Here is a 22,651-nt window from a genome sequence, read left to right as displayed (position 1 = left end):
CATACCACCTCCAGCTATTCTCTCACCATCTAGACAGTGCCAGGTTCTGCTAGCTCATGAATGGGAATCTTCCCTACCAACCCAAGCCTGCCCCCCACCCCACAACAGGAAAGCCGAGGCTATTGAAAGAAACAGGAATGGCAACAAAGCTGGCATTGTTGTCCTGAAAAACCACTGGCTACAGCTCACCCGCTTCATTTAGGGGATAACGGATATAAGAATGAATCCCAGCCTTTGTTTAAAAAACTTATTTGCCTTTTTCTTTGGAGAATGACTTGAAAATGGTAACAATGTCACTGCTGTAGGGAAAAAAAGAACTGGGGTGGGGGGAGTGAGTGGAAATGGCGCTATTTTTCTAAAAGTCACAGTTGTTCAGGGTGGTCTTTGGGGTATGAATCTCAGATCAACTTCACACTGGTGAGGTTCATGGAGAAGGAGGGAAGCACCATTCAGGATCCTGTTGACAACAGTAGGGCATTTTCAAGCTCTAACTGATGGAGTTGCCCTGCTAGTCTGAGGAAAAAGGAGAGTAAGAAAGTGTTGAGCATATTAAGCTGTTTACAGTATGAAGACCCTGGACTTAAACTTTTTAAGACTTCAGGGACCACTATGATCATTTTGTCTTCCCTTTTGTGTAGGTCAGAACACAGTACTCCACCCAGCAATCCCTGGATAAAACCTAACTAACTGTGGTTACATTGAAGTGTGTTATCTTAAGAAGCATCCACTACTGACCACGCTGATTGAAGGAACAAGGCTTGCTGAGGGTCCTCTCTTATATGGTAAGAAGTTGATTTGCAGCCTCATCACATATTCAGTGGTCTGTACCCTGCCTATTACCTTTTTGTAACAGCAAAATTCTTCTCCTGGACACTTTGTAGGAAAAACTGTATCTAAATACAAATGGATGCTCCCTTTCTGTCCATGGACAAAAACTATTGCTCCAGATTTGAAGATATAAATGCAACAGATAAAAGTCCTATCACTCACGGAATCACGGAAATTCAGAGTTGGAAGGGACCTCTAGAGATCATCTAGTCCAACTCCCCTGCTAAAGCAGGATTGCCTGGAGCACATTACTCAGGACTGCATCCAGGCGGGTTTTGGAAGTCTCCAGAGAAGGGGACTCCACAACTCACCCCATCATCAAGCAACAACAACTCTATAGGTTAAATCTGAAGATGAACTTCTACAGGACCTATAAGCATCACCCTAACGGATCTATTTAATGATGTCTCCATGTTTTCACAGTGCAGCTGTCCGTAATAGTGTTTTTTTGCAGTGAGTCCAAATGACATTAATGGCAAATTGGGGATCTGACACATCAATTAGTAATCCATTCACTTTTTCCAAAGTCTACATCAGAAACTATCTGAATGCCAAACTGGGCTTGTGATCTCCATATACATTTGTTAGTCTTAGGGTAAGAAGTAATAAATCTCAGCTTTTCTACATTCGTAAGAAAATAAGCCTTCAATAGTCACAATTATGGCTCTCCAAAATTTATATTTTTGCCAGTATGGATGTAAGTTTTGATTGGATTTTTTTCTTTTTAAATTCAGAAACTTGCACCTAGTTTTCCTTAGTTTTCATTTTTAAACCTGAACGTCAGCTTCTTTGTCTTCATCTCTGCAATGTGTTTCCTTACATTTCACAGTCACTCAAAATCTAGAAGTTTGTAAGTAAAGCACGCAAACGTTCCTTCTATTTGCACAAGATGCGCTGAAACAGGACTGCTCGGAGCATCCTGTTGCAGTTCAAAGACAGACAAATACGGAGAGGTCTGACACCTAGTAAGGTCAACCAAAAGACGACTGTTGACTTCAAGGCCAGAAAGGCACCAGTAAATTGACCAGACTTTGAACTAAGTAACTAGGCCACTGGTGGATCACAGTATAGAGGGATGATTTTGATACTCAGGTTGGGTGATGAGAGACAGACGGCATTTTTTCCCCTCTGTTTTGATTTGGCACACTGGAGTTTGATTACGCATGGTTATGGCAAGGGAAGAGGGGGCAGAAGGGCTGGAGGACTTGCTCCAATGGGTGATAGAGAATTGCAAGTCATTGTAACTGGAACATGTCCCCAAAACACCTGTGGCACCAGAATCCTGCCAGCAGATTCTCTAATTTACCCAGCTAGCTGCTTCAGTTGGAGCCTTCCGGGCTCACTTGCCTTCTCGGAGCTACATTCCCCAGACACAGACACCCTAGGTCCCTAGACTGGCTCTTACAGACCCTCCAAGCCCCTCTGGTACTCAAGTACTCTTCCCAGTCTCTCTTGCCTGACCCTGTCCTAGTCTCTTCTCTCTCAGTAACGTGGCTCATGAGGCAGCTCTGTTAGAAAATGCAGTTTCCTTTGTCTTTTGTTCTTCTTCACCTGTAATCTTCATTTAAGCTCTCCATCTCTCCCCACAATTGGATCTATGACTCTCCTGAAGCAGAAGATTCTCTGCACAATAGCACATTCACTGTCCAAATCCTCCAGAGTACTAAACCCAAGCCGCTCTCTGTCAACGCCTTTAGACCTCTCATTCCCACCTCTTGAAATAGTTTTCCAAGATGGAAGCAAAGGAAGTAAACCAGCAGAGAAACTACATCATGGTCTTACCACCAAAATTACACTCAGAAAAGAAAATAGAGTTTGCTATTTTCTGCAGAGATGGAGAGCTGTATCCAAAAGCATTATATTCCCTATTTATGTTGTGGATTTTTCGCAAGGCATTATTAGAAGGAAGCTTGACAGCTCTGCTGGGAAACTTGGCAAACACCAGGGCAAACCAGTCTCACTCTTTTACACAGCTGGATTTTCTGCAGCTCAACTATTTTTCCCTCCTGCTCTTGGCCCATCCAAAGATGAGTGCTGAATTTCCCTTAACGTTACCCACAGGTTAATTTGTTATTAAGTTTAGGCTCAGTTTAACATCTTGGCATGCAATTTAAATTAAATCAAAACCAAATGTCCTTCATTTCTGCTGAAACCACCCTCGGTTTGGCTCGGCTGCCTTTGGTGTCACTGGAGGGTGAACAGGAGATTCATTTTCGTCTTGTCATTTTTGGTAGTAACCTAAATATCCTCCATGCAACTTTGAAATATATTGCCATAAAATAATTATTTGTCATAGAATGAGATTGGCCAGAATCTGAACACGATACACATTGGCTCTGACTTAGCTGTCAAATACTGTAGGAAAGGAGGATACAGCAGACACCTAAACAGTATGAGTCCTGCAGGGTGCAGACAATACTTATGCACAACTTCTTACCATAGCAACAATGGTGGGATTTCCAACCTTCCTTGCAGAGAGGCTAAAGGAAGGAGTACTTGAAAATCCCATAGGTACAGCCCTTGCCCCTGTATACATGCGTTCCTGGTCTAATTATATACCTTACACAGTCTAAATGTGACACTGTGCAACCAGAGTGATGTCAATGGAAAGGGAAAAAAGCTCATAAGTATTATGAGTAAGTGCATATTACACTTAGCCAGGAAAGCAGTGAATGGGGATGATGACCTTTGGGTTAACTCATTAACTGCACTAAGACGATGTAGGTGACAGTTCCGGTCAATTTTGTTTGCTTCTGTCCATGGGATATTTACAGGCAGCTTTAAAAATTCTTCAAAGTCACCTGCAGAAAGTACCTGGTAATCTCATTCTGCACATTGCTGTCTGACTAGGAATTATCATGTTATTTGCTGTTTTTTCCAGTCAGTGTTCAAAGCATGTTAGTTAGCTGTGACTGAGCTGATAAATCAAGTTATACGATTTCTTTCTGTTGATCAAATAATACTGCTTAAGGGCATTTCCAAAACACTGATGTTTCAGCCCCAGTAGATTACTTCACATGCAGAGGTGAAGCCATTACCAAAGTATTTAACTATTAAAATCCTTGACATAGACACCTGAACTTCAGAGAAAATTTAGCAGGTTCAAAGGTTTTGAAGTTGGTATAATTTTTGTGGGCCTATGTTACGGCATAAACAAATGCAGAATTTGTCCCTAACTATTACTATCAATCATCGAAGAGAATGAGGCCTCTTTGTGTTACTCAAAATCAAAACATAGAATGGAAAATAGGGGAGGATGAAATAGAAAAATTTATGTGTGCTGAGTGTAATGTTTACATAAGCCTCCTAAAAATTAAGTTATTTATCAATCTATCTGCTAGTTTATGAAGTCACAACAAACATGCCACACTAGTAATTTCACTTGTATGGCTTCAAATAAAAGTATGCTACAGTGGCATCAGTAAAGAAAGAAACAGAAGGACGAGTTCTTACTTGTGCCCAAGTTCATGTGCGATTGTAAATGCCAGGTTGAGACCGTTGTCCTCAGCAAGAACACATTTTCTCTTGGCACTGCAGACACCTCCCAGGTAAGCAATTCCTGCAACAGAGGCACAGGGAATGTTCCCATCAGAATCAGTGAAACAGCTCTTTCACTCAAAACATACAGCAGTAACTCAACCAAAATGATAAAAAATGTGCCCAGTATGAAAAACATTAGATCAGTTTGCACATAAAATCATCTATTTTGTTCATCAGCCTATTGAAAAAATCAGTCTCAAATTTTGTCAGACGGGAAGCAAGTTAAATGCACTCACCTTCACTGCTTTCATTGGAAAATACATTTCACTGTCCATACAGACTCAAAAATTCACCTAAGCTTGTCTATTAATGCCCCATATTACAATGTTAGAAGATGCAGTGAAGTAGCCTTAACAAGCATTTAACTGGACTTCTCCAGATTTTCAGAATAAAGCTGGGGAGAAGAAATAAAACAAAAAAAGCAGAGAGTCTCTGAAAAGATCTTACATTTTCCCTTATTTTCATACTTAAGAAAGAAAGAGTGGCAGAGTCAGAAAAGCTGGCAAACTCTTGAGGTGAGTCACAAAGCCAGTGTAGGTGGCAGAAGTCTACTATGACTTAGTGGAATTTAGGATTTGATCCCACGGACAATTGCACAGTACTCTCTAGGCCTGTTTGTGTGGGTTGGAGGCTGAAGTAAAAAAGGAATGAAACTTCTGCTATGGAAAAACAATAGTCCTCATATGCCCTTCCTGCACCCAGACTGTCCCCCGCAGAAAGCGCCGCTGTACTTGGATATGTCGTGATGGCATCACAGGCCACGCACAGGACAATCTGCTGATGAGATTTTGTTTCATCTGGCACCTAGAAACCACAGTTAAGGCAGCGGGAGTTATGCACAAAGATTAAAGACAGAGCGTAAGGATGTCTCTATTTATACAAGTCCTCCAGTGCTAAACGGGCATCTCAAAAGCCACACAAACAGCCCAAGTGTGCATACAAACAACATTTCCAGATAGCACGCAGCAACCTAAATGCTGAGTTCATCTTGCCACTTCAGACATCCTTCTGCCATGATGGAAGAAGGGGAAGCTTAAAGACCTTCCACAAACATCTCTCAATTTTTTTCACAGCAGATATATTTGCTTACATTTAACAGAAAACAAGAATTCTATTTCCTCACTGTAATACTGTTCTCACAGGTGTTGCTAGGATCTAGCTGCCTTTAGTGAGTAGACCACAATCATGACAATCATGCAATGGAGACAGGGTCTCTTTTTCTTTTTTTTTTCTTTCTTTCTTTCTTTCTTTTTTTTTTTTCCTTCTGTCAGAGTTGACAAAGCTGTGTTTATCAGGGTGCAAATGGTGTAAAACTTTGGACCTGGAAGAAGTGCAGTTCTGTTTTTATGAATTTTGACAACAATATGGATATGGATATTTACTGACAGGAGGATTCGGGATGGAATGAAGGGATGGGCGATGGCCTTTTCATTCAGCACTAGCAGCAGCGCGAAGGCAGTGCAGAAATCAGACACTAACATTTGCTTACTTTAAAAGTGCTGACGGTGGAAGGCCAGATTCATACCACATGCAAAAAATGAAATCAAGATATAATCTTTTTAAATCAATGATCATAGAAGGCTGGATTTCAGCACTATTCTTAAACTGACTTGTTTTTTACTCGCAGAATATTCATAAAGACGCCAAGAAATTGCTCAGGAATTAATATGCTACTTTGAGAAAGCGATTGCAACCTCAGTCCACACACCTGATGGATGGCCTAATGAACAGGTCATAGAACAGAATCTCAGCTGTAGGTGCTGCAGTATGTCTTGGGCTGTGAAAATGCCTTTTGTTTCTTTTAAAGATCACCAAACATTTCTGGTTAATTTCTGAAAGGAAAGTAGATATTTCTCCTGATTTATATCTGCTGCCATGCACCCTTATGGTGACTTACAAATAATAATACCCTCACCAATAACAGTCTTTTGCTTCCAACTCTACTTGGGATCAGCAATTTCTGGGAATACTTTTGGCAGAAGAAAAATACTGTTTGGGAAAATGTTAGTTTATTGTAAAGCCAATAGCAGAAGGTCTCAGATTAAGAGGAATTGCCAGATTTTGGTTAAAGGGAAGCAAAAAAATGAATATTTGAGTCACAGAAGATGAAAAGGAACAATCAGGTGACTCAGCCAATCCTCTGCGTCTTTAGATTTGTGCCTTTGTGCATTTTTGAGTTCTTAAATGCTCTCCCAGTGTGCATACATGAAACGGGGTATTTGGGAGGAAGGATGCTTCACGTCAAGTAGCTAACCCACTCCATAGCTGCCTCTCCACCGAAGCATACTGTCTTGTCAGAGGAGACAAAACTGTGATGGCCCATTGGCTGCTGGTAACCCTCATCCCTGGCTGTCAGAGAGGAAATCTAGTGAGGGCTGTTGAATTCACCTTCACTCATTAGCCTTGCTCAGCCCAGGCGCTTCCCACAGAAGTTGTGACCCTGTGGCACAACTACCATCTAATCAAAAGTTGCTCCTGGAGATCCTTTTGCCTCTTGGGGACAAGGCAAACATAGCTCATAATGCACTGACCCAACTCAGCTGAAATACGCTTTTACTAAATAGGAAGTGACATTTTGGTTACCTTTCAGCAGTTTTAAGTACAGCCAACAGCAACGACCAGAGCACGATTCTTGCTGAAAATGTTTCATCCCTACTACTAAACCTGATTATTCTGCCTTTATCTTCCATTTAACCAGTGCTAATATATATCTCAGTTGCATCTGACACACGAGGTTTTAACTGAGAAGCAACAAAACAGTATTGCATCTCAAGCTTGGCGGTCCATCAGGCAAACCAGTTTAGCTTGAAATGATTCATGCTAATCTCCTTCTGATAACTTTCATCAAATGAGGCTGAGTCAATATTTGCTGTCACTTGGAGATGGAAGAGGGAAGTATTTCCATGTCTGGGAGCTGTGGTGATGCAAAATAATCTAGAGTTCTGTCAATATATTAAAAGAGGTTAAATATCAATTAGAATGTCAAATACATTATGTCAAATGGCAATTCTTCTGAAGTCTTTGTTTAGTGGTTCTAATCCCCACTGCAGCTGACTGGCAGTAACACTGCTCTGTGCTAAAAGTATCATTATTCAAAGGCGGAAAACTAATGACTGCGGACTTCTACATCCACCAGTGGCTGAAAAAGTGACTGTGGCTCACTTACAGACTCTTAGTCACCTTATTTTTATTAGTTATTTTCAATGCTTGATATTACCCCTGTGTGGCCATTTTATACTATTTGCAATGACTAATTTAAAAATGTAGAAATCTAAAATTACTTTACTGTTACAATTATTAGATTATAACATTGTTACAATTACCGCTCCAATTCTGTTGGAGTGGAGCCCAGGGATCAGACAATATAGGAACAGAAGTGGACTGGGCAGGGAAACCAGTAATCCTAGAAGAGCAGACAGCAGACAACTTTGCAGTACGCGAGATGACCTCAGTAAGAAGTCCAGCTCATGAACTGCTGAGAGCTTATTAATAAAGAGTCATTCTGGAAGAGCAAACCAGTTATAACAAATAACATTTTAAGCCTGAAAAAGCCTGCCTCAAAGATGTTTTTGAAATATGTATTTTCTATCAAAGCTATTTCCTAAGACTATAATTTTCTTTTGGACCAATACATTTTACCATTAATTCTTTCATTATAACATAAATGGCAAATATGCTATTGATCTGCATACATAATGTATGTTCTTTAGTAAATATATCTGAACCATTAAGGCAAATGCAACTTTTTTGAAACCTAATACAATGATCCATATAATTGACATGCACAGAAAAATACACCTTTAACCAACAATGACAGTAGTACAATGCCTTGGTACCTGCCTTAATATGATTTATTTTCTTCGTTGGGAAGAACGGAAACTGCTGTTTGCCTTGTAAAATTCCAGATTTTTATCTGAGCATTTCAAGGCTGCAGAACTGGAATAGAACCTTCATGAATTCAGACATCTTTGTGAAAATCCTGGGATGCTGTGGTTCTACCAGGCTGAGAATAATATAAGGGGAACTTCTCTTATTGGATAATTTTGCTTCTGGCCCTGTCTGAGGGCCAGACTTCTGAGACAAGTGTGTGGAAATTAAAAATGCTGAAGAAAGTTGAACTGGTTTTTGGGGTTTTGTTTGTTTGTTTTTTAAAACACAAGAAAAACCCCAACCAAACAAAAAAAAAACCAAAAAACCACACTTCTGTGCTCATGCAAGTAGACGGGGAGTGGTTTTCTTCAGGGGGGAAAAAGGTCCTTATCTTTCCAGGTACACTTCTAACTGCCAGCAATTACCACAAATCTATTTTTAATATCAAAAAAAGTCAAGCAGAAGCATCAGTGGTAGAGGGAAAGGAAAGCCAATTACTATTTTTACTATTACCAAGTGTGAGGGTTTTTTCCTTTCTCTCATGAGAAATTGCATAATTACAGCCCATAACTTCTGTGCTTGGGTTTGAACACGCAAAGCTATCTGCACTTCCACAGCAAACCTTAGGACACAGGCAACTGTGTAAACTCAGATTTCTCCAAAAAGTTGTCATACATAAACAGTTTGCAGCTGTTGGCCTTTCTGCCAGCTAATGAGCCCTCTGCTAGCAGTATCTCTAAGGGGAATGATTACATTTATCCTACCAGCTCAGCGAGGCATTAGGATATTACATACTTGCCACAGTGATAGCCAAAGCTGGAAGAAGACCAGTTCTGGTGCGTGGCTTCACATTTCATCCTATTTGAAACACGCAGGGCTTCCTTCTGATGACTGTGGAATACTCACTCAGCAAGTGGTTTATCCAGGTACTCCAGCTTTCAACTCTCTAATGTCTTGTTTTCATTGCACTCCTAATACTTTAATCTCTTCTTTTGCCAGCCACCTCTGCATACAGAACTTTTACTTGATTAAAACTTGGCTAGCTTTCCTCTTCTCAATGTATTTGCTGTTGGGAAGGGAGCCAAACTTGAAGTCCTGAAGTCTGCTTGGCACAGATGGAGACTCACTGCATATCCACATGCACAGAGCAAACCTCCCATTCCCCACCATTACTAGTTTGGTGTTGAGCTGATGTTTTTCTCATCCTCCCACGATTTTCAATTTGTTCAGATCGCACATTGCCATCAATTACGCTCCTGCAGCCTCTCTTAACATCCTACATATAAGTAAAATCAGGAAAACCTAGAAGTCATTCACGCACTGCCTTTCCGTTCAATGGCAATGATACGTCTGACAGAGATGCCCTGCCTGTATTTACACATCAAGTCAGTCACCAAGGGAATCTTTCAGTGCTTATGATACTTAAAAATGAAAAATACTTTTCCTTTCTATAAAGCCTATATATAAAAGGTTCCAAAATTTAAAAAACATTAAAGAAGTACCCACTAAACTGCCTCCAAGATAGGTAATAACACAGTCCCTGTTCTACAGCTGAATAAACAGAGGTCCCAAGAAGTCAGTGGTATCCAGGTGAAAAAAAAGAACAGTATCCATGGAAGGACCCTCTCCAGCATGTACGACACAGAGACTGCCCTACTGAGCCTCTAGTTCAAAATTTGGTTTACAGGGATTATCCAGAAGAAGCTAACAGGGTGAGATGTTCCTTCATTTTATGAGAATGTGCTAATTCAAAGCCAGACATGCAATTTTAGTGGCACAGATTAATTTGGCTTAATGCTGCATAGTCATCTAGATGCCAATTTCTGTTAATCTTGCAGTAACAACATGGTTTCCATTAGAATTTAATATTCATGGATGGAAACTGTTTTCCTTAGCAATAATTTTCATTGTCACTGTATTTAATGAAAACCAAGCTGGAAACAATACACTCATTATGAATCACAAGTACAGGAATTATAGTACAACCATCCAACGCACGAGAGAGAGCTACAGTCAGGTACGAAAACAAGCTAACAACCATGCCAAGTGCTGTACCTGGTGCAAGTCATGATATTTTGAACTCAAGTCTTTATATCAGAAGAGCTTCAGATGCCATGGACCATCTGATGGAGGGGGGTCCCAGGCACTGCAAGAAGTCAGCCATAGCCTATTTCAAATAGGCCTGCCCATAAGTTTGCCTTTACCCTTAAAGGGAAAGTGAAATATGAAATAAACTCAATCTCCATGTGCCTGAGAAAGAAATCTACACCGACAACAGGGACACCGTTTTTCCTCTGTTTGTACTTAATCAAAGGACAGAGAATATAACTCACTGTCTGTCTCATTCTCTTGGCACTGTACAAGAGACAAAAGTGAGTCCAGGGAAGAAACTGGTTCACAATTCTCTTCATCTTGTTGAATGGCAGAACATCCACTCCCTGCTGAGGGCTTAAATTCCCTCCAGGGTGGGAGGCGGTTGAACCATATCAAGGAAACAAGGCAACATAAGACTGGTCCAAATACAACCCTCTACACAGGACTGGGTAGGCACTCAGATAACAAGTGAACAGGCAAAGTAAAAGACCTCAAAATGAGTTTGCAATTCTGTAGAATTTAAGCTAGAATACCATCCAGGCAGGTGTATTGTGTATACGACTCCCCTCCTTTTAGATGATGGAGGAAAGTAGTGGAAGTAGCTTCCAGCACTAGTTTTTTTGACCACTGGTAAGCCCATGCCATTTCTGCAGGCAGAAGATGATCTCGATTCCTAGGAATCCCAAGAAACCTGTAGCTAAGGGCATGTGAGCTTCATTCCTCCAACTCTACAGCACATATTTGGTTTCATATGAGGTTTTCAAACCGGTATCCAAGTCCCTGTATATATTCCTCCCTGCCTCACCGAGAAACTGGCAAGTACTACAACAACTTCATAGAAAAATGAGCTAAGACACAACGTTCAAGTAACTGGTAAGATCACACAAGCCACCACGAATTCTGAGAATACACATCAGAGCCTGACTTTCTGTACCTAGCCAACTTGTTGCAAATATGCCCATCATCACAGAATCCTCTTCTTGCTTTGGAGAATCTACCTTATCCTGAATTTCAAGGTGACCTCTATAAAACTCTGTTCCTTGCCTCCAAACCAGCATGACCTGCAGCGATGCAGCACGTTTCCCAGAACTCAGTGTACTCTGTGGCTGGACACCTCCCCTGTGGGACTGAGTGTTGTCCTGTAGTGCCCAATAAAATCTCCTCTTCCCTGTAACTCTGAAAACACTGTCACTTCCAGTATACACAACTGCTGTCAGAATCCCAAAAGCCCAGCAAGAAAAATAAATAGCTGAAACACAAAGTGTAGTTACTTTCTGAATCTCTTGATTTTCATTACACACACCCTGAAAGACTAACAAATAACATCTCACCCTGATATTCACAATGTGATGTTTCTAGAGCTGATAATGGAATACTGCTCAGAACACAAGGTCCTAATAGCACAAATGAATGAAATACACGATATGTTTTATAGGGGATACTTTTCTGACTACTGGGAATACTTAAAGATACTTGGTACAGAAATCTTGCTATGGCACCCAAGGGTCTAGCAACTGGCCCTGGATAACATTTCACAAGACCAGCAGTCTATTTGTGAGAGCCAAATTCAAGCTTTTGTCTTTGTGAAATGACGGTGATTCATGCAGATATACCCAAATCTTAGCCATGGCACCACTGAAGCTCATCACAACTTTTCAGTTGGCTCTCTCATCCCACACTGAACTCTGCACAGGAATGTGCTGCCCCCATTTTCAAACAGATCAGCTGACACGTAACTGGGGTTTGTCTGTGCAAGTTGCCCTACTTGACACCTTTCTGATAAAAAGGCCTTTATCAGACCAGATCTTTTCATGTCTGTAAACCTGCAAAGAAGGCAAGATTCTGAATATCATTAGACCTTAAAGGAGTGCTTTTGCTATCTTCTTTTTCTCTTTGTTTAATTGCCCTGCAGGACAGCAATTAATGGAACATGTGGAATCCTTTCCCCAGCATGGCCAACTCTCAGCTTTAGCTTTCAGTCTTTCTGCAGGGCTTTTATGTTTCCTGGGAACCCTCCTGTGGTTTTCTGAGTTTAATGGATGCATCATTTATCTCCTCCTTTACTAATTCACCCACATGCAGACATTCCTCAAGATGTCAAGAGCCTTATTCTAGTGCTACTTGCGTTGGATTTACACTGTGCTAATTCACTGATTTAAGCAGAGCCTCTCCCAGTGTACAAGGGGCTGCCCAGACAGTTGAAAAGCCCTAGTGATCGAGACCATTCCTGACTTTAGGGATAACTGTCCTCACCCAAGCTAGTAAAAGGTCACTTCAGATACCAAATGCATTGAGATGAAGAAAGATGACAGATGTTCTAACACCTTTTTGGCCTAGAAGAGGCTTTGACCAAGGCCTACAAAAACATGCCAGACAGGCTATTACCACTGCATTGTGCCAGCAAAGAGCAGACAACCTTCGGAAACCCCCAGAGGTTTGGCATGGGCATCTTTGAAAACCACATTCCTTTCCAAAACCATACAACAAAGATTTGTGATCACAAGCCTAAATATTCACCACGCTGACCATACCTGAGGAGAGGTATGGCGTTCACAGTAATTCAAGGAAAGCTAGAAACAAGTATACTGGTTAGCCTCATAGAGCAGATATCCATCAGGAGTGACACGGTATCACTGATCTTGCCTTGGAGCAAGAGAATGCATTAAAAGACCACCTGAAGCTCTTTCTAGCCCTAATTTTCTAAGCTTTTACAATAAAACAATGGGATCTAAGACCTCAGCAAAGAAGGAGATTAAAAGAAATACCCTGTTTATTTGACATCTGCTCTTTGTTCAGCATGACATCCTCTATGCCATTAACATGACTCCTCCCTTTCAGCAAACCCTTGCTTCCCTAGATGACAGCACATTAATAAATCCTCTCCATCTAATGTGACATGAGGAGTGGCTTAATTAACTGAAGCAGAGGAAGCAGGGTATCATCTACATGTTTACTCTACTTTGATATGCTAACAGCCACATTCCAGAGAGCTTCTCCCACATACTCCCCAGCGACAGGAGCCTGGGCTGCTGCTGAATGCAGATCTCAAACAGGCGAAAACGCAGTTCCTTTCTGCATTCCTGTTTCTCTAGTTAAATCTGAAGTTTTGGATATTTAGTCCAAATCAAACCACCATTCCCGAATGTAGGTTCCCAAACCCTGGCAGCTAATTCACCATCTGTTTATAGGCATCATTACACAGTGCTGAAAGTCTTCATGCTCATGCACACACATGGAAATACATGGGCTTAATTACCCAAAGTAAGATATATTACAACAGCTGTACTCCCATTAAGAGGAAAGGCAGAGGAAGAGCTAGCTAAGTGCGTCTGAGAGAAGGACTCCAGTTGGGGAGGGACTGATTGACTGGATGAGTCAACATATAGTGCAGGGAAGTATACAGAAGCCTGGCATAATTCAAATTTAGTGAACAAGGGGGAAAGACAGATGGGAAGAGATAAGGGATTCAGAGGAGACAGGGACAGAAAAGTAGCAAATGGAGGTAATATGGGTTTTCCAGAAGTCTTCAAGAAACATGACTTTGATCTCATAAGCAGTGGGGTGTCACTTCCATGGGAGGCAGGGGTCAAGGAGGGCATGAGATAAGATCAGAAGGGAAGATGAGCTCTCTGAGAACTTCTGTGTGTACTTACTGCTGGAGAAAAATGGATCTACAGCCCTGGGTCATATGTTTCTGGCATCACGGGTTCACTTAAGGAAAGGTAGGAGCTGGACTGCAACAAGGCCTGATGAGGACATTGAAGTATTCAGGCAAGGAGACCCGTGCCTTAGTGTGGGTAAAAAAAGTGGCACATAGCATAGGAAAGCACAGCTGTTAGAACTGGTATAGAAAAAAACAATGGAAATCAGTGGGATACAAGTTATTGAAAGAAAAAGAGACAGGCACAGGGCACAAGGTTGTTCAAGGGTATCTTACACCAAAAAGGAATCAGATCTAGCAGAAGTCAGGAGAGATCTGATGCTTTTGAAAGACTACAGGAACATGTGACTGTGAACTCAAAAACACCATCACCAACAACTATGAAACGAAACTGTAAAAGAGTATTTGGATTCTGGCCCTTGAAAGTCACTTCTGCCTGGGTCTCAAAGGCATTTGGATTTGAAAGTCTTCTGTTGGCCTCATTTTGTTAAACAGATGTAGACTGCACTGCAGAGATGAACCTGCTGGTCCTTTCTACAACCTGTTGTAGAATCGAGCAGGATCTTCCCTTCTCACATGCATGCAAATATTGGCATGATAACATGCAAAAGACAGGCAACCTGCCAAGGCAACAGGAGGACTCGGCACTGGATTCAGGATTTGTGCAGCTGGTGAATAACTTTCACTTCAATGGCCGAAGGAGCAAGACATGGGATAGAAATGAATCCACGCCTCTGACCTGCTGGATGGCTTGACAAGAGCAGAGTGCTCCACCTGTTCCTTCTCTGAACAGCTTTCACGAGTCTCACCTTTCACTTTCTCAGATGTTACTAAAAATCAAAATTATTTCAACATTTCAGTTTTTTCATTTTGACCTGTCCTATTTGGTGGAATAGGCCTGAACTCAAGAATTGCTTCAGTGTCCCCTAAGCTGCATCTATCAGGAAATCAATAAGTCACCAAACAAAACAAACAAACAAACAAACAACTCTGCCATCAGAAAGGAAAGTGCCCAAGGGCTACCATGTCCCATGCTTACCACTCTGACACATGCCTATGTTAGTCCGTTAACACCCATCCTGTTCACAGGATGGGTTCCCATCTGAAGCTATAATCTTCCAAGAAATGGAAAACAATCCTGGCATTACCTGCAATAGCTACAACTTGGCAAACTGTGTGGGGTTCCAAAATCAGCTTTGAGACAATTTTCATCTTGCTTTTTCAGATGAGTTCTGTGACTTCCAGTTTTGAATTCATCAGTTTGTCCCTGCAACTCATCTGAGCCATCTGCTTCAACAGAGGGCCTGAGTTCAGAGAGAACGAAGGGCAATGAAGAAAAAGATCAAATCAGAGTTTTTAATGAAACTGCTAAAAAAAAAAAGGAACACGGAATTCAGCAGCAGGGATCCTGGAGCCTTCAAATTCCTCAGTATCTCCTTTCCAGAATGAAGAGACAAGGTCAGACTTGGCAATAAATCAGAAAAAATATTTGGAGTCTTTGTACCAAACAGCATCTGCTTTAAGAGCTAACAGTCAGGGTCCAGCATTCAGTTCCAGTTCTTTTTCGTAATTGCAAACACTAAGAAACTCATGAAGCTATTCAAATAAATTAAAAGCTACTTTTAACAGTTTCAAGAGCTTTGCTAAGCCATGCCTATCTCAGCCTACCGTGGTGTTAGTCGGGGGTGGGTTCATGAGCAAGGATCAGTCCTGCAATCGTTCAACAGCATTCAGCAATGTATCATGAACAATGTTTCAGTGTCTGGAGAGTTTCAGCACAGTCTGCTGAACAGGACAGTTTTGGAGATGAACACCTGTGCTGCTGATGAATGGCATTCTTCCACGGCTCTCAATTAAATTCTTTCCATGTTTTTAAAGAATGACTAAGCAATTGTTACTCTGAAAAAGTGAATGAATCTATACTTTTGAAACATGTTAATATTTAAAGCGTATTTTATTTTTAGGCGCTGTATGCGTGTCAAGCTGTTCTCTTGGCAAAATAAGAGCAACTCAGGCGACTAGCAGAGCAGGCCAGCAGAATGGGATGATTCACAGAAATCAAACTCTGAACAGATGCTTTTCCAAATTGCTTCTGTGATACTTCTCAATTACAGCTTCTACATCCTGACTTACAGGGCTGTCTTAGCTCCTGGCTTCACTCTGTCAAGCTGCCAGCCAACACACGCACTGATAAACTTGTTTAGCAATTCTTGGTTCAGCCCTTCTGTTTTAATTCTTTGCTGAGTGCCTGACTTGAGAAAACTGACAAACACAGGGTTTTTGCCTGATAATGTTAATGGGGTTGAGTTACTCTGTCGAAGTCAGATCTTGGGCTGGAAAGCTTGTACCATGCAAGAGAATGAAGCCGGTCCCTAATACCTCAGCATTGGCTACTACCTCTGCTCCAGCAGTAGGGAGCGAAAACGATCCTTCCACATTGGTGGGCAAAAAGAGGAGACTACGGCAGTGCCATGGCTCTGCTTCTCTCCTCACACAGTACCACAGTAAACACATTTATTCTGGTAGAGCATGATGGTATGGTGGAAGGGAAGGTGGCAATGTAAAAAACCCTCAAAACTTACTGCAAAATTAATGGCTTGATTTCCTACACATTTGCATTTCCACTTGGGGTTTTGGATGTAAGTGTGGGTGATACAACCTTTCCCTCAGCGGCAGCATCAAAGGGAGAGGGCTTTCTCCTCTAGTCAGCTTCCTAGTTTTCAGAAAACTTCCAAAAGCCTATTATTTCTGAGATCCATATCCTCAAATGTGACTCCAATTTGCCAATGAGTTCAAAAGCTATTTGGGAAAGACTGTCATTGGGGTAGACAGACATAAGCACAAAGCACACACACTGCATACACACACTCATCAAATCAGGTTAGAATTGCCGTTAACCTAAAGGGCTCTCCTCTGGGCTCCCAAACAGAGCTGTCTGTTTCAACTTCCACCCCACAGGAAGGGAAGGACCCGCATGGTACTTTACATAGACATAACCACATCACAGCACCAGCCTGTCAGAAGAGAAGTAATTTCAGAGGTAATGTAGCTGGAAGTGTTTTTAATATGTCCTGAATGTACTTTCTTTAGTACCTCTTTCTCTAAATTACTCAAAAATAAAATGTCACCTTTAAAGTAACACAAGTTAGAGAGAAATTTTCACTAAAAAAGAGACCAGTGTGAGCTTTTTCTCTCACATAATAAAAAGAAATCTCTCATGTTCAAACTCGAGCTCCTGTGAAAGAAAGCACAAATTTGCATGAATACCACTGAGCTCCTTGCGATGACTGACAGCAGCCAGAAGAGTCCCTGGTGCCTCACGGACACAAGTCAAGGCACAGTCCCAGTCCTGAGGCCTTTACAGTCTGAATTCAGAAATGACAGCATGTGAGGCTCGTGGGGAGGCTGCACCTGCAGGCAGCACTAAAGAAACTTACTGTCAGTATCCTGCAGGATCCAGCGGGACATTTCCATGCACGCGTATTCATGTTATTGTTCTAGGGCTTTATGCTAAAGTACCAGGACCAACAAAGGGAGAACCGCCTCTTCTAGTCTCACGTGCTTCTAAATAAAATACCCCTGGGAAGTGCAAGAAGTTTCTCCATTACTTGTACGCTGTCTGGGTGACATTTCCAGTTCTGAATCAAATCTATGCGTCCCTGATTAAAAACTATGTGCTGAGTCTGCACCATGGTTTGCAGGGGTTTTTTAGCTGTCAACCCCACTCAGTAAGTGGCTCGTGGAGAGAATTTGCAACGGTAACAGCTGTGCTTCCCAGCTACGCAGATAGGGTACTTTTGTATAAGCTTGCTTTAGTGCCCAGTGGCCTCCTGTCAGCTGCCATGTAATGAGATGCAGTTCCCAACAAAGTCACCAGAATAATGACAGCATCAACAGCTTCATGGCATTCACAAAAAACAAGCTGAATACGTATTACATCTGACGTAATTGTACCCACTATCATAATCACGATGGGCTTGATCAAAATCTGACTGAAATCAAGAGGAGTATTACCACTGGCTTTGGAGAAGGTGGTTTAAGACTTTTCCTGGCTTCTTTTACTTAGTTCCACACCCAGAAGGCTGGTCTTTTTTAGTTCCATGCAAAGCCAAAAAGCTTTATTTACTTCAGTGTTTAGATCATGTTGTGGCTCACAGACACTGGTGCACAAGGGGGTATTCTGCATCTCTGTAAACACAGTAGTTCATCGAACAAATATGGACTACAGTTTTCCCATGTCTGAAAATGTAACAAGCAATAAAGATAAAAATATAAAAGAGAGGGATCTTCTGAGATACTTCATCAAAAGTTACTTTTAAATCTGTTACTCAGACAAGGTATCTAACCATCACAGCAAACGCACCTCTGCACTGCATCACAAACTGCAGCAGTCAAGAGTCAGGGCCCAGCATGGCAAGGACCAGATGCTCTCAGAATCCAGGGCCTTTGCTCTGAGCCAAGAGCATCGCACCCTTCTCCAGTCCCCAGTTTCCGAGAGACATCACAGAGAAAGCAAACATGCAAGAGAGCTCTTCTCCTTCGGGAGAGGGAGAAGGGAAATGGGAAGGTTGAAGTGAGGCAGATAAACACATAGAAAGACATAGAAAGAAACCTGGGGCAAATCAGAGAACATTCGTTCTCTGGGAGGAAGAGACACGAAACTGAAACATAATCAAGTTATCAGACTCTCAAGAGGCAACTGACATCTCCGAAAGAAAACTACAAAGCTTAGGACTTCAATAGTCCTAAGCAACATTTTATGTGGCAGGATCCGATCTGGATACAGAGGGCCAGGCAAGAATCACAGAGAAAACCACCTGCAAGGACAGAGCAACTCCAGTGATCAGTGCTGCTTTGCTGAAGTCCAAGTCAACAGACACTTATAAGAGGCCACCAAAGGCATTTGAAGGAGCAGCAGGACTTCCAAGAACCTATCAGGAGTCAAGACAAAGGGCAATAGAGGTGTAGTCAGGAACTTCATCCATACTTGGGCCCAGACAAGACCAAGGTGGAGATGGTACTTTCTCTCTGACAAACAGACATAGCTAGAAAAGAAGACAAACGAGGGCATCGAAGATAAGGAAACGTGTCTACAGATTTCTTAAACAGATACAAAATATAAATTCTAAACAGAAATTTAACTTCAATCTCTTACTTTCCTCTCGTTTCAAGAGCAACAAATCTGATTAGACTGATGGACTCATTTTAGACCATCAGTTTAACTTTCCAATAAATAAAAACATCCACACAGACTTTCTTAATTTACTGGCCAGTTTTCTTATAAATAACTGCGGTGTTTACTCTATTTGTCTACTACAGCACAAATATTGCTGTACATGCTAGAGCTTGATGGATGACATTATTAAAACCAACAAATAGATCCTCAGCAGAACATTAATGTGTACCCAGCAGTCTAATTATGGTCAGACAGAGCCTTAATACAAACAGATCAGGCAAAATAGCTACACAAAAATGTATGACACAACTACACAAAACCAACAAATATCTTCAACCTGCTGACTGCTCATGACCACTAACTAAAGTAGAAATACAAGGCTAATTCCAAGCTAAGCAAACACAGAAATCCTTAGCATTCTACAAATCATGCTGAAACAGTACAGAAGGAGGAAGATATTTGATGGGTTTGGTCTAGGATTTTTTTTTAATTTTTCTTTTAAAATCAGTTCAACATATTTCTATCTGCTGATTGAAAAGGTAAAAAGACTTGTCAGACAAACACCCTACCAGATTATAGGATTCTGAACCTGAAATTTAAACCTGTATATAAGTATTTAACAGGACGCTTGTGTCCAAATAAAATTCCAGGCATTCAAAGGACAGTTTATATATAAAAAAACATATCTATACACACACCTCAGTGAGAATTAGGCTAAAATTTCGCCATCTCCTACAGTCACCTTCCTATCTAAATCGGTGAGAACTTGATGAGGAAACTCCAGTATTTTCTACAAGGAAAATCTGGTCAAAATCAGGTATGTGAAATTCAAAATACTCTGCCATGCATTTAAAGACAGTATTTTTTTTCCAGAACGGGCATTATCAAAAGGTGTATGCATTCACATAAATGGATATAGAAATGCAAACACATGCACAGATATAGTCACATATTCTTACATTGATCTAACCAGGACGCAAAAATAAACAAAGGACCAATTTCTCTCTAGTCTGTATCCCAACCCAGAGAATCATTATACCTCTTCAAAATAAATAATTGCCCAGGGGAAAGAGAAAGCTACAAGTGAAGACTATCATCAGAGCCACTGATCACAAGTGCCACGTTGTATTCACTCAGGGTTAATGAAGATCAGTGTAATTTCTCAGCTAGAAACCCATGCAATCTACAAGACAGCTGAAAAGCAAAATGATCCTACAAAATCTAAATCTTTCACTGTATACCAGCACTGTTGATCACTAGTGCCTCCTCCCTCCCAAGGATGCGCAAAACTGCAAAATCTTTTTTTTGGCCTTATTGCTCTACCCATTTCTCAAAAGACACGAGCACAGAGGCAACCTTTGTTCCCTGTAGTATCTAAATAAAAATTTTGAATTGGCAGAAATACAATGGACCTTTTATCAGTACTCTTTCCTACTTACTCTTCAGGCCACTCAAACCAGTTATTTCTCATGTTCCATGACCACAAACTTCAGACACTAACTACTGCAATGAAACTCCGTTACAAGCTTTTAGAAAAAGCTAGGAATGTGAAGCCTACTGCATCTCCCCCTTCTCCTTGTCTGTTCTGGCAGGAAGAGTCTTCGAGAATTCCAACAAGTCACTGAACCATGATCTTGCTTCCTTTCCTAGAAACCATGTTGGCTTTCTTTTATCTCTTTTTATCTGTTTGGCCAGTTTGCTCACCTCTACCCGTTTAAACTTTACCAAGAAATGGGGCTGAAAGAATTCTTCTGGATTTTCTGGACATTAAACAGAGAAATGTGAATTTGCTGATTCAGCAGGCCAATCCTCAGCTGAGCATTAGCTCTACGCCAGATGTTCTAAGGTGAGGCCAAAAGATGACCAAAATTATCCCCAAAGACATAAATTCTGAGCAAATTATGAAGTTACCATCTTATCTTTGGACGCAGTCTCCTGTGGAGTAAGAGAATCAGCTGAGATGGCTGACATGATTACTACCTGTTATCTGCATCGACCCTCTCTAGAGTTTGCTGTCAGGAAACAGCTCAGGCAGGCGCTTCTCCAAAAGGGAAGGGGCACTGAAGTTGAGTATGATCAGGCAATAGAGGCAATGGCCTCACTGAAAAAGGCGCAGTCCCACTGCACCCAGGCAGGGTGAGCGGAGAGGTTCTTAGCGGAGCTTTCTTGAAGTGCTTTCCTCAAAGCTGGACACCTGAACCATTACCTAAGGTGGCACAGCAGCCAAACTCCCAGCAGGGCTGGGGATGCTCTCAGGGCCCTGACATTTGCCATCCCTGTAATGCAAATGCATCCTGTATTCCCCTGAACTGCCGTGGTTCACAATCCTACATGTTAATGAAAAAATGTATGGTAAATCATCTTAATCTTCTGTAACTGTGTCATCCTCTTTCTCAACTTCCTAGGTGCTTCTCTAAATGTCTGTTCCGCTTCTACAAGCAACAACTACTGAAGGAAGTTTAGCTCCTTGATCACTCAGTTTTATGATCTACCATTTAATAAACCACAGGATTCGCGGTGCTGACATACAGAATCCTTGTCCAACAGTAAAGTATAAAGGACTAAAAAGGGGGCACGCTGAAATATGATGGATTTTTATTTACATGGCATGATTTTTCAGGTGTAGGTGTAGATAAATTTGCATTTAAAGTTTAAATTCACTTCCACTATGGGCAACAGAGCATTTATACCCCTTTTAATGGCCCAGTTGAAACCTCCAAGTAGGTGAAATTTACACACTTTTTCATTTACAATTATAGCACAAAACAGTCACAGCTGATCAGCTTGGAGTCAAGAAACTATTAAATACAATTATATCACTTATGCTTTGCTGCATTCTAACCATTACTGTGTGGGACAGAACCTCTAAAAATAGGATTGTATTTCTGAAGATATTCTGTGGTGCAAAGTCCTGTTACATGCCCAGCTCCTATTTGCATTATGTGTAGCACAATCACAACTGAAAGACTTGGAGCTTGTGCTGAGGCAGTGGAAGTGGGAGAACTGTTAAATAAAACCCTACAACATTCCAAGGACTTAAACTGACTTTCAATCTACTGAGTGCACTTGGTGTAGCAAAATCCTTCCAGGACTAGACACCCCACAAAATAGGCTAAGTATTATACTAAGTCATGTTACCAGATGGTTAACCAAAGTTGAAAAAAAAAAACAAAACAAATGAAAATCAGTGCAGTCAAGCGTCCTTCTTGGGGATGGGGGGTGAAGTTTTATGCACACTTCCCAGTGCTGTTTTCTTGGTTATCACTAGTAAAATCTCATCTCTGCATTATTTAAAACTTGCTCTCAAAATTGCATTTAGTCTTGGCAGCTGCAAGACAAAAGAAATGTAAAAGTACAGTAGGCAACTATCCTTCATTTCCTTCCTTTGGTCTTACATATCCCGTGTGCAACTGGAATGCTTCTATGTGATTATCCAGTGGAGCAAATGCTACAATGAATGCAATCATGCCTTATTACCCTAC

The 22,651-nt window shown here is 41.3% G+C and overlaps 1 protein-coding gene across 2 annotated transcripts in view; it reads right to left on the bottom strand.

Moving 5' to 3' along the window:
* Window positions 1–22,651, bottom strand: part of ADAMTS17 (ADAM metallopeptidase with thrombospondin type 1 motif 17) — a 187,474-nt gene that overhangs the window by 109,323 nt on the left and 55,500 nt on the right. For both annotated transcript variants that reach the window (XM_074601294.1, XM_074601293.1), the window contains exon 8: window positions 4,282–4,387. In XM_074601294.1, coding sequence (XP_074457395.1) covers window positions 4,282–4,387 — 106 coding nt within the window. The remainder of the gene's footprint in view (window positions 1–4,281; window positions 4,388–22,651) is intronic.

The sequence above is a fragment of the Larus michahellis genome, chromosome 9 (genome assembly GCF_964199755.1).
Source record: "Larus michahellis chromosome 9, bLarMic1.1, whole genome shotgun sequence".
NCBI lineage: Eukaryota > Metazoa > Chordata > Aves > Charadriiformes > Laridae > Larus > Larus michahellis.
The sequence above is the reverse complement of the archived record's forward strand: the minus strand, read 5'-3'. Positions and strand labels throughout refer to the sequence as shown.